Below are 21242 nucleotides of genomic sequence, written 5' to 3'. Positions count from 1 at the left end.
AGGTGGTAGGTGATAGGTGAAGCCAGGAAAGGGGGAGGGACGAAGTAAAGAGTTGGGAAGTTGAATGGTGAAAGAGATAAAGATCTGAAGAAGGGAGGAATCTGATAGGAGAGGGTAAAAACCATGGAAGACAGTGAAGGGGAGGAGCATCAGCGGGAGGTGATGGACAAGTAAGGAGATAAGTTGAGAGGGAGAAAACAGGAATGGGAAATGAAGGGGGGCATCACTCAGCCCACTAGGTTCACACCAACCCCCAAAAAGCCAATTCCTGTTGCTCCTATTCCTCCCTTGCCCCCATCTCACATGTCTATCAGTCCCCTTTTGATTCTTATTAACAGACACCAAGGAATAATTTGCAGTTGCCATTTACATACTAGCACATCTTTGGGATGTTGAAGGAAACCAGAGCAGCTACAGTAAACTCGTGCTCATGGAGAGAACGTTCAGCACCTGACGTCAAGATCAAGCCTACAATGAAGCTGGGAGCTAGCAACACTAACTGTTACAGGAAGCAAATTTCCTTCTCTCATATTGACAGAACGTAATTGTTTTTACAAGTAGAGAATGAGGCCATTCTTGAACATTCCTAGTAAATCATGCCAACAGGACAATTCAACAGGGGAATTATTCATATCTTTCTGTTTAAAAAGGTATGTATAACATTCCAAAAAATTGACATTGCTACTGTCTTAAGTGTAAGGGGTAATAACAACATTCAGTAAGTGCAACACCCTTACCCAACTGCAGCTCTATTAAATCTCAGTTTAAATGAAAGTAAAAACTTACGAGTCTGTATCTAACGAGAAATAATCGTAGAGTCGGACTATCCTGGGGTGATCCAACTCCTTGTGAATCCTATATTCTCTGCAAGCATGTCTGCAAACCAAATCAGTAACATTAGACAATGTATAATCTGCTCTGAATGCTGTTATAAAATGAAATCGATCCAATGTGACAAATAACTTTGCAGAACTGCATTGTTAGAGATATTGTATGCATCAAGAAACAGGAAGTAAACTCTATAATATAATCCCTCTATGTGCTAAACTGACAAACCAAAAGAAATGTAACAAAAAGAAATTCAGAGGTATGGGAAAGTAATGTAAATTATGCAGTTTCATCATTGCTTAAATTTACTAAAAGAATCAATGGTTCAGTTGCTTATTTTTTGTAAAAAAGGTGCAAAATAATTTTCTGGAAAAAACTAGCACACATAAATTTGACAATGTTTTCTGAACCATTGGAGCATATACATTTATGACAAACATCCACTGAAGTATATACTACATGATGAGAGTTGGCATCCATCAGCATTCCAGATTGTGAACAGCTGTGGTATTTAGATCAAAGAAATGTGCAGCATGTCCTTTTGACCTGGCTTAAGAAGTCTCGTGCGAGAATCCCTACAATAATTCTGCAATACACAACTGGAGATAGGTTTCTTTTCAAACAGTTTATAGATTATTGTCCAAACAGCTTACAATTCAAACAAGCTAAATTCAGGACAGTTCAAAAAGTCTCAATTTTCTCTGAAGGAATTACCACCAATATGGGCATAATGCAGAAAACAGAAAACAAGTTCTACCACCATTTTCTGATTGTGTAGTTGGAATCTGTGTGGATAAAGGCACTTTGCTTAATCGTGATCCCTTATACAATAGAACAGTTGAAAAGGCAGTAGAGAAATGCGGGAAGGGGTGGGAAAAACAAAATATCACAAAATCACAGAACGTTAGTAACAAAATCTTCTGTTCAGGATCTACACTCAGTGGCAACTTTATTAGATACACCTATTTGTTAATACAAACACCTAGTCAGCCAAATCATGTGGCAGCAACTCAGTACCTAAAAAGCATGCAGACATGGTCAAGAGGCTCAGTTTTTGTCCAGACCAAACATCAAAGAAATACTATCTAAGTGATTTTTACTAAGGAGTGATTGTTGGTGTCAGATGGATGGCTTGAATATCTTAGAATCGGCTGATTTTCTGGGATTTTCACGCACAGGTCTGTAGAGTTTACAGAGAATGGTGTGAGAAACAAAAAATTATCCAGGGAGCGGCAATTCTCTGGGTGAAAACTCCTGGTTAATGAGAGAGGTCAGAGGAGAATGGCCAGATTGGATCAAGCTGACAGGAAGATGTCAATAACTCAAATAACCACGTTACAACAGAGGGGTGCACTAGAGCATTTCTGAATGTGCAACACATCAAACCTTGAAATAGATGGGCTACAGCAGAAGACCACACCTGGATTCACACCTGTACCTTACAAAGTGGCCACTGAGTGTAGATGAAAGCCATGAGTGTACCATAATACATATTACTGGACCACTAATTACAGGACTCCCTAATCTCAGGGAGATTAAACTTGTGGGCAAATGTCTAAGATCTAAACAAGGCCATAATTGTGGGCGATTTTAGTTACATAAACATCAATGGTGGCTGAGACAATACTAAATGTTTAAGAGTCATTCTTAACCCTACAACTATCAGGCTCCTGAACCGGCTTGGATAACTTCATTCACTACCAATATGTTCTACAAGCTCACTTACAAGAACAGTTTATAACTCATGTTCTCAGTATTACTTTTATTTGCATAGTTCGTCTTCTTTGTCTATGTATAGTAGTGGTAAAATTCTATTCCATTTTTATTTCCTGTAGATGCCTGCCAGAAAATGAATCTCAAGGTAGCATATGGTAATATACAACACTTTAATAATAAATTTACTTGGAACTTTAAACTATATTCAAGAACTTAATTATATAACAAAGCCAACATGAAGTTGACATCAAAAGATTTAGAGTGTGGATGAGTTAAAAGTGTGGATACGAGACAGCAAATTGAAAGCAGTAACCATAGTTTGGCTAGATTCAGCAAATTTATGGCAAAGGGCATTGCCATACCAGTACTAACAATTTTACATCAGGCTACAGCCAACTTCACTAGGTTGCAGTGTGATTTAGCAAAAGTGCACTGAAGCAGATGGATGAAGTGTCAGTGTCAGAGGCATGGTAAGTATCCAAGGAGGAGAAAGTAGTTTTTTGGTCTAAAGATCTTTCAAAAAGGAGCATTCCCAATCTAGTTAAGGAACACAAGGGTCAGGTAAGCCTTTTCCCTTTTGTTTGCCTTATGTAGATAGCTTATGTTGCAAGATAAAATTATTAAGACATTTAAAGGCAAAGAGGGTGCATGAAAAATTACTGGCAAAAAAGAAAAGCTCAAAACTGTTTTACAAATGTGTGATAAGACCAAAACAGGAACAGAGCAATGCCTTTTCATTTGGCTATATTCATGGGTATTCATGTATGGTTGAATGACAATTCAACTTGAAATTGAACTAATCAGACTGTGGGGTTTTGGAAAATGTGGGAAACAATAATGGAGGAATGGGAACAATCAGTAGCACCAACTAGAAGGCATCTCATGTAGGGAAACAGTGGTCAAAAGCTTATGTAAATTATGAACAAGATAACAGGAAGCAGATCTCATGAACACACGACTTTTAAAAAAAGACTGAACATGGGTCAGAAATGGCATCAAAGACAGGGTTGTGCATGGTCACCGCTACTCTTTGCATTATATCTGGAACCATTAGCTCAATACATCAGACAAAATGAAGATATCAGGGGAATTACTATTAAAGGAACAGAACATAAATTAGCCTGTTACACGGATGACATTTTGACCTATCTAGGGCAACTAACATACTCTTTACCTAAATTAATGCAATCCTTTGAACAATATGGTCAATTATCAGGATACAAGATCAACATAGATAAAACCCAATTACTTTCATATAACTATAGCTCACCAAGAGAAATTGCAAGTAGATATTCCTGGGCATGGCAAACAGAGTCTTTCAAATATTTGGGCATCATTATGCCAAAAGATTTGGCAAAATTATCAGAATGCAATTATCAGCCTAAAATTAAGGAAGATATAACAAGATGGAACCTAATTCCTTTTTTTTCGTCTCAGTTCAAGGATTGAATCCATTAAAATGAATATACTGCCCAGACTATTATATCTCTTTCAAACCCTACCAATAGAGATTAATCAAAATCAATTCAATGAATGGAACAAAATGTTATCAAGATATATTTGGCAAGGTAAAAGGCCTAGAGTTTGTCTCAAAGCTTTGCAATTAGCCAAGGAAAAGGGGGGATGGGGCCTACCTTCTCTTAGAGATTATTATTTTGCAGCACAGTTGAGAACTGTGATATGTTGGTGCAACCCATCATATGATGCTCAATGGGAAAACATTGAGGGGATACTTCCCATCCCCATACAGGCAATTTTGGCTGACAACAACCTACAAAGGTACATAAATACTATTGATAACCCATGGGTGAAATATGGAAAACTATTATAAAAGAATAAACTAGAGGGAAATATTGCAATTCTCAAATGGTGTGCATATGACTCGGATTTTATGCCGAACAAACCGGATGCTAGATTTAAGGACTGGACAGCTAAAGGAATAACAGTTCTTTGCAATATAATGAAAGAAGGAACACTGTTCAGTTTTGAAATGCTTACAGAGAAACACTCATTAGAAAATCAAGACTTTTATCGGTATTTACAGATGCGACAATATGTTAATAGGACAGTTAAAAATGTAACCAAGGCAAGAACATGTTTGATAGAGCTATTTAGAAAAACATATAATTCAGATAACAGTAGTAGAATAATTTCAAGCATGTATAAGGGTTTGTCAAATTTTAAATACATTCGACTTAATACATTAAAACAAAATGGGAGAAAGGAGGAGGGATAATTATATCTGAGGAAGAATGGACAATAATATAGAGCTATCAATGGAAGTGTACCAGTTCACAGAAATGGAGGGAGTTTGGATGGAAAAACTTGATATTTTATTACACCCTCTCAGAAATCCCATTATGATAGTAACCTCCCTGTTTGCTGGAGAAATGGTGGAGATCAAAATGCAAACCATTATCATATTTTCTGGGAATGCCCCATTATCAAAGACTATTGGAGTGGGATACACAATGTCCTACAAGACATCTTTAAATGTGAAATACCCTTCGAAAGTAAGACCATATATTTTGGGTATATACCTCAAGAATGTTTGAAAAGAGATAAATATTTAATGAATATACTGCTGGTGGCTGGTAAAAAGACTCTTACTAGGGAATGGTTATCACAGGAGAGCCCAACTTTAAATGCATGGATGGAAATTACAATGGACATTTACAAAGTGGAGAAGATAACAGCATCTATTAATCATAAGGTGGAACAATTTGATTTATACTGGGAAAATGGTTTAACTACATAACACCTCATAGGTCTGATTTTATTCTCACAAATCAATGAATATGTTGTAAAAAAAAAATCACTCCCTACTTGTACATAGTTCTTTCCATTTGCTTGTTCTTTCTTTCCTCTCTTTTCTATAAGTGTATACCTCAGATAAATATTATGTGGAGATTTGTGGCATATACGACTATGATATATATATATATCTGAAATACATCTTATGGAAATGTTTGTTTGATGATGAACTTCAATAAAAAATAAATTACAAAAAAGAAATGGCATCAAGGTTGAACTGGATAAAGATTGCTTTCAGAACCACAGGGCAGCAGGAAAGATAGGAATGTGATAGAGGCATTAAAGGAGAGGGTGTGATTTAACACTGTTAGCTTAGAAATGACAATGAATATTAGATCAGAGACAGGAGAGTTAGAACCATGAACATGTTGGTAATAAAGATTTAAGAGGTCACATTTTTATGGGGATCGATTTTAGAAGGGATAGCAAAACAAGAAAATAGAAAACTCAAAGTATTGGTCTAATACCCAACTGTATGTAACCTTGTTTTTATAAGGCTCTCACAAAATGCTGGAGGAACTCAGCAGGCCAGGCAGCATCCATGGAAAAGAGCAAATAGTCAATATTTTAGGCTGAGACCTTTCATCAGGACCTGAAAGAAAGTACAGTGGAGGGAAGGGTAGAAGTAGTACAAGATGGTAGGTAATAGTGAAACCGGGAAGTTGGGGGGGGGGGGGGGGGGGGAGGAGAGAATGCAGAGCTGGCAAGTTCATTAATGAAAAAGATAATGGGATGGAGGACAGAAGACCATGGAAGAAAGGGAAGTGGGAGGAGCACCAGAGGGAGGCGATTTGCAGGCAAGGAGATAAGGTGAGGGGGAAAACAACTAATGGAAGTTGGAGAAATCGATATTCATGCCATCAGGTTGGAGGCTAACCAGATGGAATACAAGGTGCTGCTCCTCTAACCTGACTGTGACCTCATCGCGGCCTACTGAGTTCCTCCAGCATTTTGTGCGCTACTTTGGATTTCCATCATCTGCAGATTTTCTCATGTATTATAAGGCTCTGCTAGTTCACACATCAGAATTCATTAAATGAAAAACAAAAATGTAGTTGCTCAGATGTGAAATAAAACAGGTATACTGGGAGTACTCAGCCAGTAAAGCAGCATCTGTGGGAAGACAAGCCAGTCAATGCTTCCGGTCGGGGTCCTTCCTCAGATAAGACCATAAGATATAGGAGCAGAAGTAGGCCATTTGGCCCATCGAGTCTACTCCACCATTCAATCATGGGCTGATCCAATTCTTCCAGTCATCTGCACTCCCTGCCTTCACCCCATACACTTTGATGCCCAAGAACCTATCTCTGCTTTAAATGCACCCAATGACTTGGCCTCCACAGCCACTCGTGGCAACAAATTCCACAGATTTACCACCTTCCAACTAAAGTAGTTTCTCTGCATCTCAGTTCTGAAAGGGCATCCTTCAATCCTGAAATTGTGCCATCTTGTCCTAGACTCCCCTAACATGGAAAATAATTTTACCATATCTACTCTGTTCAGGCCTTTTAACATTCGGAATGTTTCTATGAGATCCCCCCTCTCCCCCATTTTCATGAACTCCAGGGAATACAGCCCAAGAGCCGCCAGATGTTCTTTATACGGTAACCCTTTCATTCCTGGAATCATTCTCATGAATCTTCTCTGAACCCTCTCCAATGTCAGTATATCCTTTCTAACCCAAGGAGCCCAAAACTGCACACAATACTCCAAGTGTGGTCTCACGAGTACCTTATAGAGCCTCAACATCACATCCCTGCTCTTACATTCTATACCTTCAGAAATGAATGCCAACATTGCACTCACCTTCTTCACCACCGACACAACCCGGAGATTAACCTTTAGGGTATCCTGCACAAGGACTCCCAAGTCCCTTTGCATCTCTGCATTTTGAATTCTCTCCCCATCTGAATAATAGTCTGCCCGTTTATTTCTTCCACCAAAGTGCATGACCATACACTTTACAACACTATTTCATTTGCCACTTCTTTGCCCATTCCCCTAAACTATCTAAGCCTCTCCGTTTCCTCAACGCTACCCACTCCTCCACACATCTTTGTATCATCTGCAAATTTAGCCACAAATCCTTTACAGGTTCCCCCCGCTATCCAAAAATAGAGCATTCCTATAAAACCTTTCGTAAGCTGAAATGGCGTAAAGTGAAGAAGCAATTACCATTAATTTATATGGGAAAATTTTTTGAGCATTCCCAGACCCAAAAAATAACCAAATAATATCAAATAGCACATAAAACATAAAAAAAAGGCGCATACACGCATGTGCACACACCTGCCCGCGCAAGGCTTCACGGTCATGGTAGTCCTTCTCGGGGTAAACACAAGTTTAAAGTGGGTGCTTTTTTCGTAAAAGTGAAAATCCTCTTCAGATTTCTTTTGGTTAACAAAAACAGGTTACTAATTTAGGTCTTTCATAAAAGCAAAGCGGCGTAAAGCGAACTTTCGTAAAGCGGGGGACACCTGTAATCCCATAGTTCAAATTATTGACATACATGTTAAAAAGCAGCGGTCCCAACACTGAGCTCAGTGGAACTCCACTGGTAACCGGCAGCCAGCCAGAATAGGATCCCTTTATTCCCACTCTCTGTTTTCTGCCGATCAGTCAATGCTCCACCCATGCTAGTAACTTCCCTGTAATTCCATGGGCTCTTATCTTGCTAAGTAGCCTCATGTGTGGCACCTTGTCAAGGGCCTTCTGAAAATCCAAGTACACCATATCTACTACATCTCCTTTGTCTACCCTGCTTGTAATTTCCACAAAAAAAAATCGCAGTAGGTTAGTCAGGCAGGATTTTCCTTTCAGGAAACCATGCTGGCTTTGGCCTATCTTGTCATGTGCCTCCAAGTACTCCGCAATCTCATCCCTAACAATTGATTCCAACAACTTCCCAGCCACTGATGTCAGGCTAACAGGTCTATAGTTTCCTTTCTGCTGCCTCCCACCCTTCTTAAATAGCAGAGTAACATTTGCAATTTTCCAGTTGTCCAGTACAATGCCAGAATCTATCTATTCTTGAAAGATCATTGGCTGAGTTCTTACATCATTTCTGATTTTGTTTTAGAATTGCCATTTTTTAAAAAAGTACATTAATGATAACATTTTTGCAAATCTGTGCAGTAATTTTTATGCATATTTAAATGAAGAGATTTACCAGGATGTTGACTGGTCTAGAGGGCATGTCTTATGAAGACAGGTTGAGTGAACTAGGGTTTTTCGCTTTAAAGTGAAGAAAGATGAGAGGTGACAATAGAGATCTACAAGATGATGAGAGGCATAGATAGAGTGGATAGCCAGAGCCTCTTTTGAAGGGAAGTAGCAGCTAATACAAAGGGGCATAATTTTAAGGTGATTGGAGGAAACTTTGGGAGAGGGGGAATGTTAGAAGTTCTTTAAACAGACTGGTGAGTATATGGAACACCTTGCTGGGGTGGCGGCAGAGTTAGGGGTATTTAAGAAACTCAGCTAGGCACATGGATGATAGAAAAATGGAGGGTTATATAGGAGGGAAAGGTTAGTTTGATCTTAAAGTATGTTCAAAAGTCAGCACAACATCGTATCCCAAAGGACCTGTATTGTACTGTAATTTCCCATGTAATACAAGCTCAATCAGTCCTCAGAAGTACGCCATCATTATCTATCCCAGCTCCTTGCTGCTGGCAATTCCCCGATCTTCCAAAAAATGTATCCACTTCTCCAAATACCCCCAAAGATCTCATCTTTACAACCCTTAAGGGCAGAAGATTCCCAAGAGTCACCACTTTCTGCGAGAGCATCTTGCACATCACTTTTAAATAACCAATGGCCACCCATTTGAGGTTTCCACCAGTGGGATGACATCTCAACGTCTGCCTTGTCAAGACCACTTACCGGGTAAGTACTTTGTATGTTTCAATAAGAAATATAATAGTCAGTCTTTTTCTGCAAGTTGGGGAGTTCAAAACTAGAGAGCATTGGCATAAGGTGGGAAGGGTATATTTAACAAGGGTCTGAGAGACAACTTTTTCCATGAACAGGGCCCTGCAGATATAGAACGAGCTGCCATTGGAAGCTGTAGAGGCCGGTACAATTATGCTTGATCAGGTACATGGATAGGAGGTGTTTCTAATGGGACTAGCTCAGTGAGGCAACTTGGATGGCATAGAAACTTGCCCAAAGGGCCTGTCTTCCAATTTGTGTAGGACTATGATACAAAATTATCCCTCCTTCTTTGAAACTCCAAAGAACATGGATCTAATTTCTTTAGCTGCTCAGGATAGGTTAACAGCTGGTGATTGGAAATAATTCAAGAACTTCAAGTGCCTCTTAGTTTTTAACTAAAACAACTTTTTGTGCAGTTATAAACCAATGCAGAATTGAAGTGACCATAAATCTTAGTAAATATTTAAAAATAAAGATACATTTTGCTCGAGCAACAGATAAGAAGGTGCAAGGAGGTACACCTTAGGAATTATTCCATCCTTTAGAAGCTGCCAATTCACAAAACATAACAGCTTTGAGTTTAGTTGCTTGTGCCTAGAGGAATACAGCTATGCTGTAGAAGTTAAATTTAGTACATCATAACAAACCAGACACATGCTAAAATGTAAACACAAGGAAATCTGCAGATGCTGGAAATTCAAGCAACACACACAAAATGCTAGTGGAACGCAGCAGGCCAGGCAGTATCATAGGGAGAAGCACTGTCGACGTTTTGGGCCGAGACCATTCGTCAGGTGAGAAAAGGTCTACTGATGAGAAAAACCGGGGGGGGGGGGAAGAAATCGCACATCTCCAACTTAGCATAGTAGCAGGCCCTTCACCAAGTTCACACTGTCCATTAATCCCACTTTATTCTTCCCACATTTCCACTAACTCCCTTTAGTTTCCACCAACCAACTATTCTTTTACTATATATACTTTTACAGTGCCCAGTTAACCTGTCGACTACAACATCTTTAGGATCAACAAACATGTCACCAAATAAGCCTATATACTGTAGCCCTTGGCAGAGTATCATTAAAAAGACACTACTATTTTACATCTGATTAAGTTAGAATACTATCAGAATTCACACATATACTCAGGCAGAAATCTTGTACTTACTTGTGGTAATTTTCTTTCTTTTCCTCCCTCCAGGTTTTATTTAACTGATGTATTTTCACTGCTACATATCTCTGTTCTTGCAAGTCAAATGCCTATTGGAGAGGTTTAAAGCAGAAAACTTGAACAAATTAAATCAAAAAGTAATAGCAAACATTGTTTGATGGTACATAAGACACTTAATTCTCATTACATGGTCAATGCACATGTCTATGCAAGGACTTCGTAGAAACATAGAAAACCTGTAGCACAATACAGGCCCTTCGGCCCACAATGCTGTGCCGAACATGTACTTACTTTAGAAATTAACTAGGCTTTACTCATAGCCCTCTATTTTTCTGAGCTCCATGTACCTATCCAGGAGTCTCTTATAAGACCTATTGCATCCACCTCAACACTGTCGCCAGCAGCCCATTCCACGTACTCACCACTCTCTGCGTAAAAAAAACGTACCCCTGACATCTCCCCTGTACCTACTTCCAAGCACCTTAAAACTGTGTCCTCTTATGCTAGCCATTTCAGTCCTGGGAAAAAGCCTCTGACTATCCACATGATCAATGCTTCTCATCATCTTATACACCTCTTTCAGGTCACCTCTCATCCTCCACCGCTCCAAGGAGAAAAGGCCAAGGTCACTCAACCTATTGTCATAAGGCATGTTCCCCAATCCAGGCAACATTTCCTCTGCACCCTTTCTATAGTTTCCACATCCTTCCTGTAGTGAGGTGACCAGAACTGAGCACAGTACTCCAACTGGGGTCTAACCAGGGTCCTATATAGCTGTAACATTATCTCTCAGCTTTTGAAGTCAATCCAACGGTTGTTGGAAGGCGAATGCACCATATGCCTTCTTAACCACAGAGTCAACCTGCGTAGCAGCTTTGAGTGTCTATGGACTCGGACCCCAAGATCCCTCTGGTCCTCCACACTGCCAAGAGTCTTACCATTAATACTATATTCTGCCATCATATTTGACCTACCAAAATAAACCACCTCACACTTATCTGGGTTGAACTCCATCTGCCACTTCTCAGCCCAGTTTTGCATCCTATCAATGTCCCGCTGTAACCTCTGACAGCCCTCCACACTATCCACAACACCTCCAACCTTTGTGGCATCAGCAAATTTACTAACTCATCTCTCCACTTCCTCACCCAGGTCATTTATAAAAATCACAAAGAGAAGGGGTCCCAGAGTAGATCCCTGAGGCACACTGCTGCTCACCAACCTCTATGGAGAATATGACCCATCTACAACCACTCTTGCCTTCTGAGGGCAAGCCAATTCTGGATCCACAAAGCAAGATCCCCTTGGATCCCATGCCTCCTTACTTTCTTAATAAGCCGTGCATGGGGTATCTTATCAAATGCCTTGTTGAAATCCATATACACTACATCTACTGCTCTACCTTCATCAATGTGTTTAGTCACATCTTCAAAAAATTCAATCAGGCTCGTAAGGCACGACCTGCCTTTGACAAAGCCATGCTGACTATTCCTAATCATTTTATGCCTCTCCAAATATTCATAAATCCTGCCTCTCAGGATCTTCTCCATCAACTTAGCAAACACTGAATTAAGACTCACTGGTCTATAATTTCCTGGGTTATCTCTACTCCCTCTTGAATAAGGGAACAACATCTGCAACCCTTCAATACTCCAGAACCTCTCCTATCGATTGAAGAAGCAAAGATCATTGCCAGAGACTTAGCAATCTCCTCCCTTGCCTCCCATAGTAGCCTAGGGTATACCTCATCTGGTCCCGGTGATTTATCCAACTTGATGCCTTCCAAAAGCACCAGCACATCCTCTTTCTTAATGTGTACATGCTCAAGCTTTTCAGTCCACTGCAAGTCATCCCTACAACCGCCAAGGTCCTTTTCTGTAGAGAATACTGAAGCAAAGTACTCATTAAGCACCTCCAGTTACCTCCTCCGGATCCATATACACTTTTCCACTGTCACACTTGATTGGTCCTATTCTCTCACGTCTTATCCTCTTGCTCTTCACATACTTGTAGAATGCCTTGGGGTTTTCCTTAATCCTGCTCACCAAAGCCTTCTCATGGCCCCTTCTGCGTCTCCTAATTTCATTCTTAAGCTCCTTCCTGCTAGCTTATAATCTTCTAGATCTCTATCATTACCTAGTTTTTTGAACCTTTCATAAGTTTTTTTTTCTTCTTGACTAGATTTTCAACAGCCGTTGTACACCATGATTCCTGTACCCTACCATCCTTTCCTTATCCCATTGGAACATACCTATGCAGAACGCCATGCAAATATCCCTCGAACATTTGCTACATTTCTGCCATACATTTCCCTGAAAACATCTGCTCCCAAATTCCTGCCTGATGGTTTCATATTTCCCCTTACTCCAATTAAACAATTTCCTAACTTGTCTGTTCTTATCTCTTTCCAACGCTATGGTAGTGATAGTGATAGTAGTGAATTGTGATAGTGATCACAATTCTATCTCCAAAATGCTTTGGCACTGAGAGACCTGACACCTGACCAGGTTCATTTCCCAATACCAGATCAAGTACAGCCTCTCCTTTTGTAGGCTTATCTACATATTGTGTCAGGAAACCTTCCTGAACACACCTAACAAACTCCACCCCATCTAAACCCCTTGCTCTAGGGAGATGACAATTGATATTTGGGAAATTAAACTCTCCCACCACGACAACCCTGTTATTATTACATCTTTCCAGAATCTGTCTCCCCATCTGCTCCTCGATGCCCCTGTTACTATTGGGAGGTCTATATAAAAAAAAACAGCCAGTAGAGTTATTGATCCCCTTCCTATTTCTAATTTCCACCCACAGAGACTCAGTGGACAACCCTTCCATGACTTCCTCCTTTTCTGCAACCACGACACTATCTCTGATCAGAAGTGCCACGTCCCCACCTCTTTTGCCTCCCTCCCTGTCCTTTCTGAAACATCTAAAGCCTGGCACTCAAAGTAACCATTCCTGCCTCTGAGCCATCCAAGTCTCTGTAATGGCCACAACATCATAGCTCCAAGTACTGATCCACACTCTAAGCTCATCCACTTTGTTCACGATACTCCTTGTATTAAAATAGACACAACTCAAACTATCAGTCTGAGCACATCCCTTCTCTATCATCCTCTCACACTGCCTACAAGCTTTTTCTATTTGTGAGCTAACCACCCATTCCTCCATCTCTTCAGTTTGGTTCCTACCCCCCAGCAATTCTAGTTTAAACTCTCCCCAATAGCTTATTAGGACAATTCTTTGTTTATGTATCTGTTCTAAATAGAGGTAAGGATTAGAAAACTGATTTCTATCACCATTTACTTCTCCTATAAAATAGATTTAAAGGACTGAAATGATTAAAATTAACCCCTTAACATTATAAAACTAAAAAATCACCAATTTAGCACTCATTTGAACACCAGTGATGCAGAATAAAATTCATTCAATAATCCCTCTTGATCTAATATTGACACGTTAATGGAAACTGCTATTTTATGTTTATTGTTATGGAGCATGGCTACCATCACTGGAATAAGTTACTAGTTTGTAAGCTTAATTTGGAAAAAACGCATAGATCTCAATTGCCTTATATCCCAACTTAAAGTGAAACCAGTGGCACTGGGGCAGTGATAACTTATTCTGCTTTCCAACACGCTACAAATCTATTCTCAAAATGAAACTAGCACTGAGCTATCTATGAAAGGAGGAAAGTAGCTGTAGCAGTCATAATTGTATTAAAACAGTTAAATCACATAAAATAAATATGACATGGATACAAAAACTCCAGCCAAGAATGAAGGAATGCAGTTTTCTTCCCTGCTAGCTAAAGTAACATATGAAATGTGTTTGACTGATCTCAGTCAAGTCTGTAGTTGAGTAAGACAATGGCAGAAATCTGCTTCCAAATTGAAATTCCCATGTAAAGAATTCAACATTTGTTACACAGCTGTCTCAAATTGATAGCATTTTTCCCATCACTCCACATCAATATTCCACACTTCATACATTTTTGCTGAATCTTACTTTAATTATTGAAATAACATACCTTGTACACTTCACTAAAACCTCCTCTTCCCAAAAGGTATAATAGCAAATATCTGTCATTTAATGTGGGGTGGTCTTTAAATCTGCAAAGAGAACATTTTCATTTAGCTGAAAGATGTTTGAATATGAAGTCACATGAACAAATATTTTCTTAGTCATATGGCATGCTTACTATTTTTTCTTATTTTACGTATACTTAAGGCAGAGGTTGATAGATTCTTGTTTGGTCAGGGCAAGGAGGGATATGGGGAGAAGGCTGGAAACTTGGGTTAAGAGGAAAATAGATTAGCCACGATGAAACAGCAGAGTAGATTCGATGGGCCAAATGGCCTGGTTCTGCTCCAATATCTTACGGTCTTATATGCATTCAGCAATGCCTAAATGGCTGCTGGTTTAGTAATCTGGAGTTAATATGAACTTTTTTCTTTGGTTAACAAATAGGCCATCATGGTTATAAACAACTGACACTGGTGAACTGATTTATTATTGTCATACGTACTGAGGAAGTTAACTTGCATACAGTTCATGAAGAAATTCATTATAACAGTGCATTTCATGGAGTGCAAGGTAAAACAACAACAGTGTAGTTACAGAGAAAGTGCAGTGCAGGGAGACAATAAAGTGCAAGGTTTACTAAGGTCATCGAGCATCAACTTCTCAGAAAAGCTTTCTGGGTTTAAGGTTGCTTGAATGAAACTTCTAACAGAAGCCAATATACTGGCTATGATCCAAGACCAACTGGCTATCATCTGTCACATTCACATGGCTAGTGTGGGATTTGACTATGCAGTAAACGCATGGGCTCTAATTACACACTTCATTTGTGGAGATTATATACTGATTTCCCAGCAGCTAATTATAATCCTCAATCTTCACACGACAGGGCCAGATCCTCATAAGTGACCAGTTCTGAAGGGCAAGGATGGCATTTTGATGCTTTACTTTTAAAAATATATATTTGAGGTGGGAGATAATTTTGTATGCAAGATATAGATTAGACAATTTTTTTTACTTATTTTAAATATGTCAATGTAAAGACACACAATTCTTGTCAACCTATTCAGTGTATTTCTCACAACTTGACTCAAGTTGTACTTTATGGAAAGACAAATATAGTAACCGGTTAAAAAAAAACATAAAAATACAACTACAGATGCTGTGGATCAAAGAATACGTACACAACGCTGGAAGAACTCAGCAGGTCAGGCAGCATCTGTGAGAAAAGAGTAGCCAATGTCTCGGCCCAAAACGATGGCTACTCTTTTCTCACAGATGCTGCCTGACCTGCTGAGTTCTTCCAGCGTTGTGTACGTATAGTAACTGGTAACTTACTGTGAATTGTCTTCATTGTGTATCCTTTTCAGTTCCCTAATGTGTAAATTCCGCACTCTTTCTAATCGCTCTAGCTCTGCCTGTATCTCTGCCTCTTCCTATAGAAAGGAAAAATTCAGTAAATGATAAATGCAAATTATGCAACAACTTAATGCTTTTTGAACAGCAAAAACTGGACTTAACGCAAAAAAAAAAGCCAGTATAAGGCAACAAGTATTTTAAAATTCACTAATTTGAACAAGATTATAGATTCTTTTCTTGAAATGACAGATAAACATTTTATAAATCAATGATGGCAAATCACTCAAAGGCAACCAATTCCAATACAATTTAGTATAAATTGGCATCAAGGTCAAACTGGGGACTGAGGCTTGGGCCTACTCCGGCTGCTCTGGGAGCAGATCTGGGATTCAGTCTGGTTCAGAATTTGTTTCTACTGCTGTTTGCATAATGTTTTCTTTCCTCTCTCTTTCTCTGCGCAAAATAATAGGGTTATTTGAGTTTGTTGCTTTGTGACTGTCTATAAGCACAAATTTCAAGGTGCATAATTTATGCATTCTTTGATAATAAATGTGCTTTGAATCTTTGGAAAGATCAACAAGCCTCTCTCAGATCACAAAGGCTGCGGATCACCCATTTTAAGGTGAAACACAACACAGACTAACAGATCTATGCATTCCCCTACTTCCTCTCGTCCGATGTCAGCATGAGCTCTCAAGCATAATTTGGTAATTGTCAGGTGCTTTGGAAAACGAACAGGACTCACACCCTTTACATTCATCATTTAAGATCAAGTGCCAGAGGGACTGTCAATGGAGACAGATCTCTACTCCAGGTGGGTTTGCACCTTTAGCAGAGAACGAGAATGAATTCACTATAAAAAGGTTAAAAAATAATTATGGTTGAAAAGCAAGATGCAGCAGCTGCTGGAAACCCAAATAAAACAGAAAATGCTAGAAATGCTCAGTCAGGCAGCAACTGTGGAGACAGGAACAGTGTTAACGGTGAAAGGTCATTAACCTTGTTTGTCTCTCCACAAATAACTGCCTGAATCCAACTTAGAAGCACAGATTCCATTATGTATTCTGACTTGGGACATCATGAACCTCCGGCACAGGACAATGGCTAAACAAACCTTTTTTAAATGTCCTAATCTTAGTTTGAAGATTTCTTCTTGTTCATGATACTCTGCTAAAGTTAACCTGCAGAAAGAAAACAGATGATCACATTTCTGCTAAGATAAACTATGCATCAGTGATTTGGACACAACCTTGAATCAAATGTTTAATTCATCTGCTAGCTCAAGTATTAAAAACACTCAGAGGTATCCATTTCATGACTTTCACAGTCTCAGTGATGCGCACTGCATCTCTGTCATGGATCCATTAAAAATAAACTAACAGATGGAAGAGCTCAATAAAAGCATACAGAAGTTGTTAAAATATCAGTTATTGTAGATGGAAAAAGATTGTTTAATCCCAATTACAAAATTACATAGGAAAACATCATTTTAAAAATGATTCATATTCCATATGTCTATTTTCCAAATAAATACTATTTTATTTAAACTTAGAACATTCTTATATAAATTAAAGACAAGTTCAAGCAAGACCCAAACTAGAGAATGCTGTTATTTTTGGTGAGGCAAATACCTTTCCTCAGACATTAACAGAAAATACAAATGTGTATGATTTTTCCAACTTACTATTCAATGCACAATTACATTTAGAAAGAACAAAGTGACTTGAGAATAGGTGTAACAGCAAAACTAACAAATTCAAATGTTGAAGTAATTGTTGTAGCTTTTAAATTCCATTAATAATTTTGAGGGAAATCAATACCTGGTGCAAAGAATCCATTGTAAAGAGGATTGCTTGGGAAAAGGGAAGGGGGGCGAGGGTTGGACGGTTGTTACTGAGGCCAAATGGTTTGTGGTATGTACACAGTTAACCACCAACATGAGCAGTAAATAGCAGAGCGCTCAGGAGCACTGATGTACGGAGACAGGGTGATGCCAAATTTATAGTTCCTTAAAAATGGATAGGCTAGTGAAGACATCATCTGGCATACTTGGCCTTATAATGAGACACTGAGTCTAGTCTGAGTGAAGTCATATGGTGGCTGTACAAAACTCTGGCCAGGACATACTTGGAGTACCAAGTACAGTTTCAATTGCCACACTATAGGAAATATGTAGTAGCAATAGAGAAGAATGCAGAAGAGATTCACCAGGAGGTGGTCTAGAATGGAGGGCTTTACTTCGAAGGATAAATTGGATAGGCTGGGTTTATTCTCAATGGAGGCTGAGGTTTGACCTTATAGAGTGGCATTGATAGGATAGACAGAAACTTTGCCCTAGGTTGGGGGACATCTAAAACTAGATTTAAGGTGAGAGGCGAGAAACTTAAATGACTGAGGGGTAGGTCTTTTCACACATGGCTGAGAGCACATAGAACATGCTGCAGTGGTAGAGACAAATACAGCTAACATCTAAAAGACATTTGAACAGGTACTTGGACAGAAAAGGGGTAGTGCAATATAGGTCTAATACAGGCCAATGGGATTAAACATTACAGCTGGCATGGATGAGTTGCCCAAATCAATGCTATGCAATTCCTTCTGAGAGAGCCAGAGCTCTATTACAATGGACCATCCTTTCTTCACATATAGACTGTAACAGTTTTAAGGCAAAAGTCAGCTTAATTTCACAAACATTTTAAGTGCTGTTATTTTTGTTCCACTTCAAGGAAAGAAAGTCTAATTGATTTAGTGAGGAAAATATCCCAGAAGATGCTGTGACTTAATATTCCAATGGAAATTACTGCTCTTAGGATTTAGTTCTTTACATCACAGGCTCAGCCAATCAAATATAAGCACGACTGCACCTCCAGATGTAGAAACACAAGAGTGCCTAATCAATACCTTAATTCTCTTAGTTGTCTAAATTATCTTTTTAATCTAACTTAGTACATGCCCCTTTCCACTATCGATATCTTGGGGGTGGGAGGCAGAGTGGTGTGTGGAGGGTCTAACCAGATAAAACAATTTATTAAATGCATTTGCTCACAGGATGGGTAATGCCTACATTTAATATAACTGCACCCATCAAGGACCCCCAACCATCCAAGCCATGCTCTCTTCTCTCTGCTGCCATCATGGTGGTGGTACGGGAACCTCAGCACTCGTGCCACAAGGTTCAGTAACAGTTATTAACCCTTCAACCATCAGGCTCTTGAACCAAAGGGGATAACTTCACTCGCCCCGTCACTGAACTGTTCCCACAACCTATAAATTCACTTTCAAGGACTCTTCATCTCATGTTCTTGATATTTGTTGCTTATTTATTCATTATTATTTTTCTTTACTTGTATTTGCAAAGTTTGTCATCTTTTGCACATTGGTTGTTTGTCCGTCCTGTTGGGTGCAATCTTTCATTGATTCTATTTTGTCTCTTGGCTTTTCTATGATTGCCCGCAAGAAAATGAATCTCAGGGTTGCGTATGGTGACATATGCACTTCAATAATAAATTTACTTTGAAATTCCTGACTGCTCCTGAACAGATACTGCAGGTAAGAGACAGATAGCAGTATGTTGGAGCTACCTTTGTAAGCAAGGGCATTGGTGAGTCAGATGGATCTTTAACAGGAATACTATTGTCCAATCAGCCATGGATTATGCAGCTGCAGGAAAAAGGCCCAGACTCTGGGTTTCCCCTCCACTTGCGACTCCTGACTCCTCAAAGCCTTTTTATCAGTTGAGTAATGGAATACCCTACACTTGCCTGGATGAACAAAGTTTCAGCAACACTCAAGCTTGACACCATTCATTGTAAGGCAGCTTTCTGAACTGGAATCCATGTGCAAACCTCTAACCATTTAGAAAAAGGAAAATTGACATCCTTACCTGTTCCAGCCTAAATGCCACTCTAGATCCATTAAAATGGCCAATTCTTAACCGTCCTGTGAAATTAGTTACTGAGCTCTCAATTCAAGGGCTGGGCAATAAATATGGTCATGCCAATGACAGTAACATCCAGTGAATTAATATTAATAGGCAAATGAAGCAGTGCTGACATTAAGAGAAGGTCAGTAAAAATACAAAGATTGGAATCAATAGACCGCACAGCTGAAAAGTCATTTTAAATCTCAGTTTGCTCGCAACCTGACTCACGTTTCATTTTCTGCTCCATTTGCTTTGTTTTTCCTCTGTTTCTGTTCAGTACTTGTAGGTGGCATCTGACACATGGCTGCTGGCTTTCGTTTTGCTAGTAGCTTTCTCTGTCGCTCAATTTCCTCACGCTGTGTATTTATTCGCTCTTGCTGTCTGTTCAAAAATTACAAAGCTTTTAAACAAGGGGTGCGTTTGATACTGTGGGAGTACTCCATGGGAGAATAAGAATGTGTGTGAGGATTACTGAACAAATCCAACTGTGTTAATAAGTTAGAATGAAACAGGTACACAAAAGAGCATGCACTGTACGTCTCAAGAACAGACACAAAGTGTAACATACCATATACACAGGACTACAAGTAACCCCCACACAATGACAGTACACACCCCAACTAGTGAAAAACAATACAGTATACCACACCACCCCTCTTCTTCCTTCTCTCAACCCCATCGTTTGCACATATCACTGTCACACAGGCTCAACTCTTCCTATTTGAAAATCCACATTATATTAAAGCAGCAGAGGATATTTCTTTATCTAACTGATAACTACAAGGTGGGGCAGGAACCCAGTTTTGCCCTATTATTGTCCTTTCAGATTTTCACTCCCTAAAAGGCTCTCCATCATCTCTTCAGACTTATTTTATCATTCTGCCATTAACCAAATTCTTTTTTTATTGAATTATAATTTAAGACTTCATACTTCCTCCTAAAATCTGCATTTCTGTAACTTGTCTCCCATAGTTTGGTGTTTTCCCCACTAGATTATTATTAGCAATTGATTTTAATTTAGCGAGTAACAGATAAAAGTGCAAAACAAACTATATGGAACAAATTTTTAAATCAAAACCGTGACAATAAACCAAACAGAATGTACAATTTGCTTTCCGAATTCTGCATGCAGTCATGAGACTAATGACGTCTAACACCATTTGTCTGCTGATTACTATCAGGCTAATGATCAATGCATTGAAAAAAAGCCCAACAGCAAAAGCACTGGATGAAATGTGACATGAAGCAAATTTAAAAGAAAATAATGATACTTTGCCAAAGCAATAATTAAGAGAAAGCAGACTATGGTCTGTAACTTATTTCCTTACTTACTTCGATAGGTGGTGGTCACTTGGTCCATACAAGTTTACAGCAGAGCAACACCTTTCTGCTTTCCTTATCCCTTGTATCCATCCCTTCAACTTATTCTCTTATTTTCCAGTCCGTTGACTTCTGACACTTACATACACCA

The 21242-nt window shown here is 39.2% G+C and overlaps 1 protein-coding gene across 8 annotated transcripts in view; it reads right to left on the bottom strand.

The window, feature by feature from the left end:
- LOC140741054 (serine/threonine-protein kinase tousled-like 2) overlaps positions 1 to 21242 on the bottom strand; it is a 162953-nt gene that overhangs the window by 33008 nt on the left and 108703 nt on the right. For all 8 annotated transcript variants that reach the window (XM_073070724.1, XM_073070723.1, XM_073070729.1 and 5 more), the window contains 6 exons: positions 20000 to 20152; positions 16964 to 17030; positions 15829 to 15926; positions 14498 to 14579; positions 10459 to 10550; positions 787 to 876 (listed from right to left, as the gene is read on the bottom strand). In XM_073070724.1, coding sequence (XP_072926825.1) covers positions 787 to 876; positions 10459 to 10550; positions 14498 to 14579; positions 15829 to 15926; positions 16964 to 17030; positions 20000 to 20152 — 582 coding nt within the window. The remainder of the gene's footprint in view (positions 1 to 786; positions 877 to 10458; positions 10551 to 14497; positions 14580 to 15828; positions 15927 to 16963; positions 17031 to 19999; positions 20153 to 21242) is intronic.

This window comes from Hemitrygon akajei, chromosome 18 (genome assembly GCF_048418815.1).
Source record: "Hemitrygon akajei chromosome 18, sHemAka1.3, whole genome shotgun sequence".
Lineage (NCBI taxonomy): Eukaryota > Metazoa > Chordata > Chondrichthyes > Myliobatiformes > Dasyatidae > Hemitrygon > Hemitrygon akajei.
Note: the sequence above shows the minus strand (reverse complement) of the source record. Positions and strands in the feature narration are given on the sequence as shown.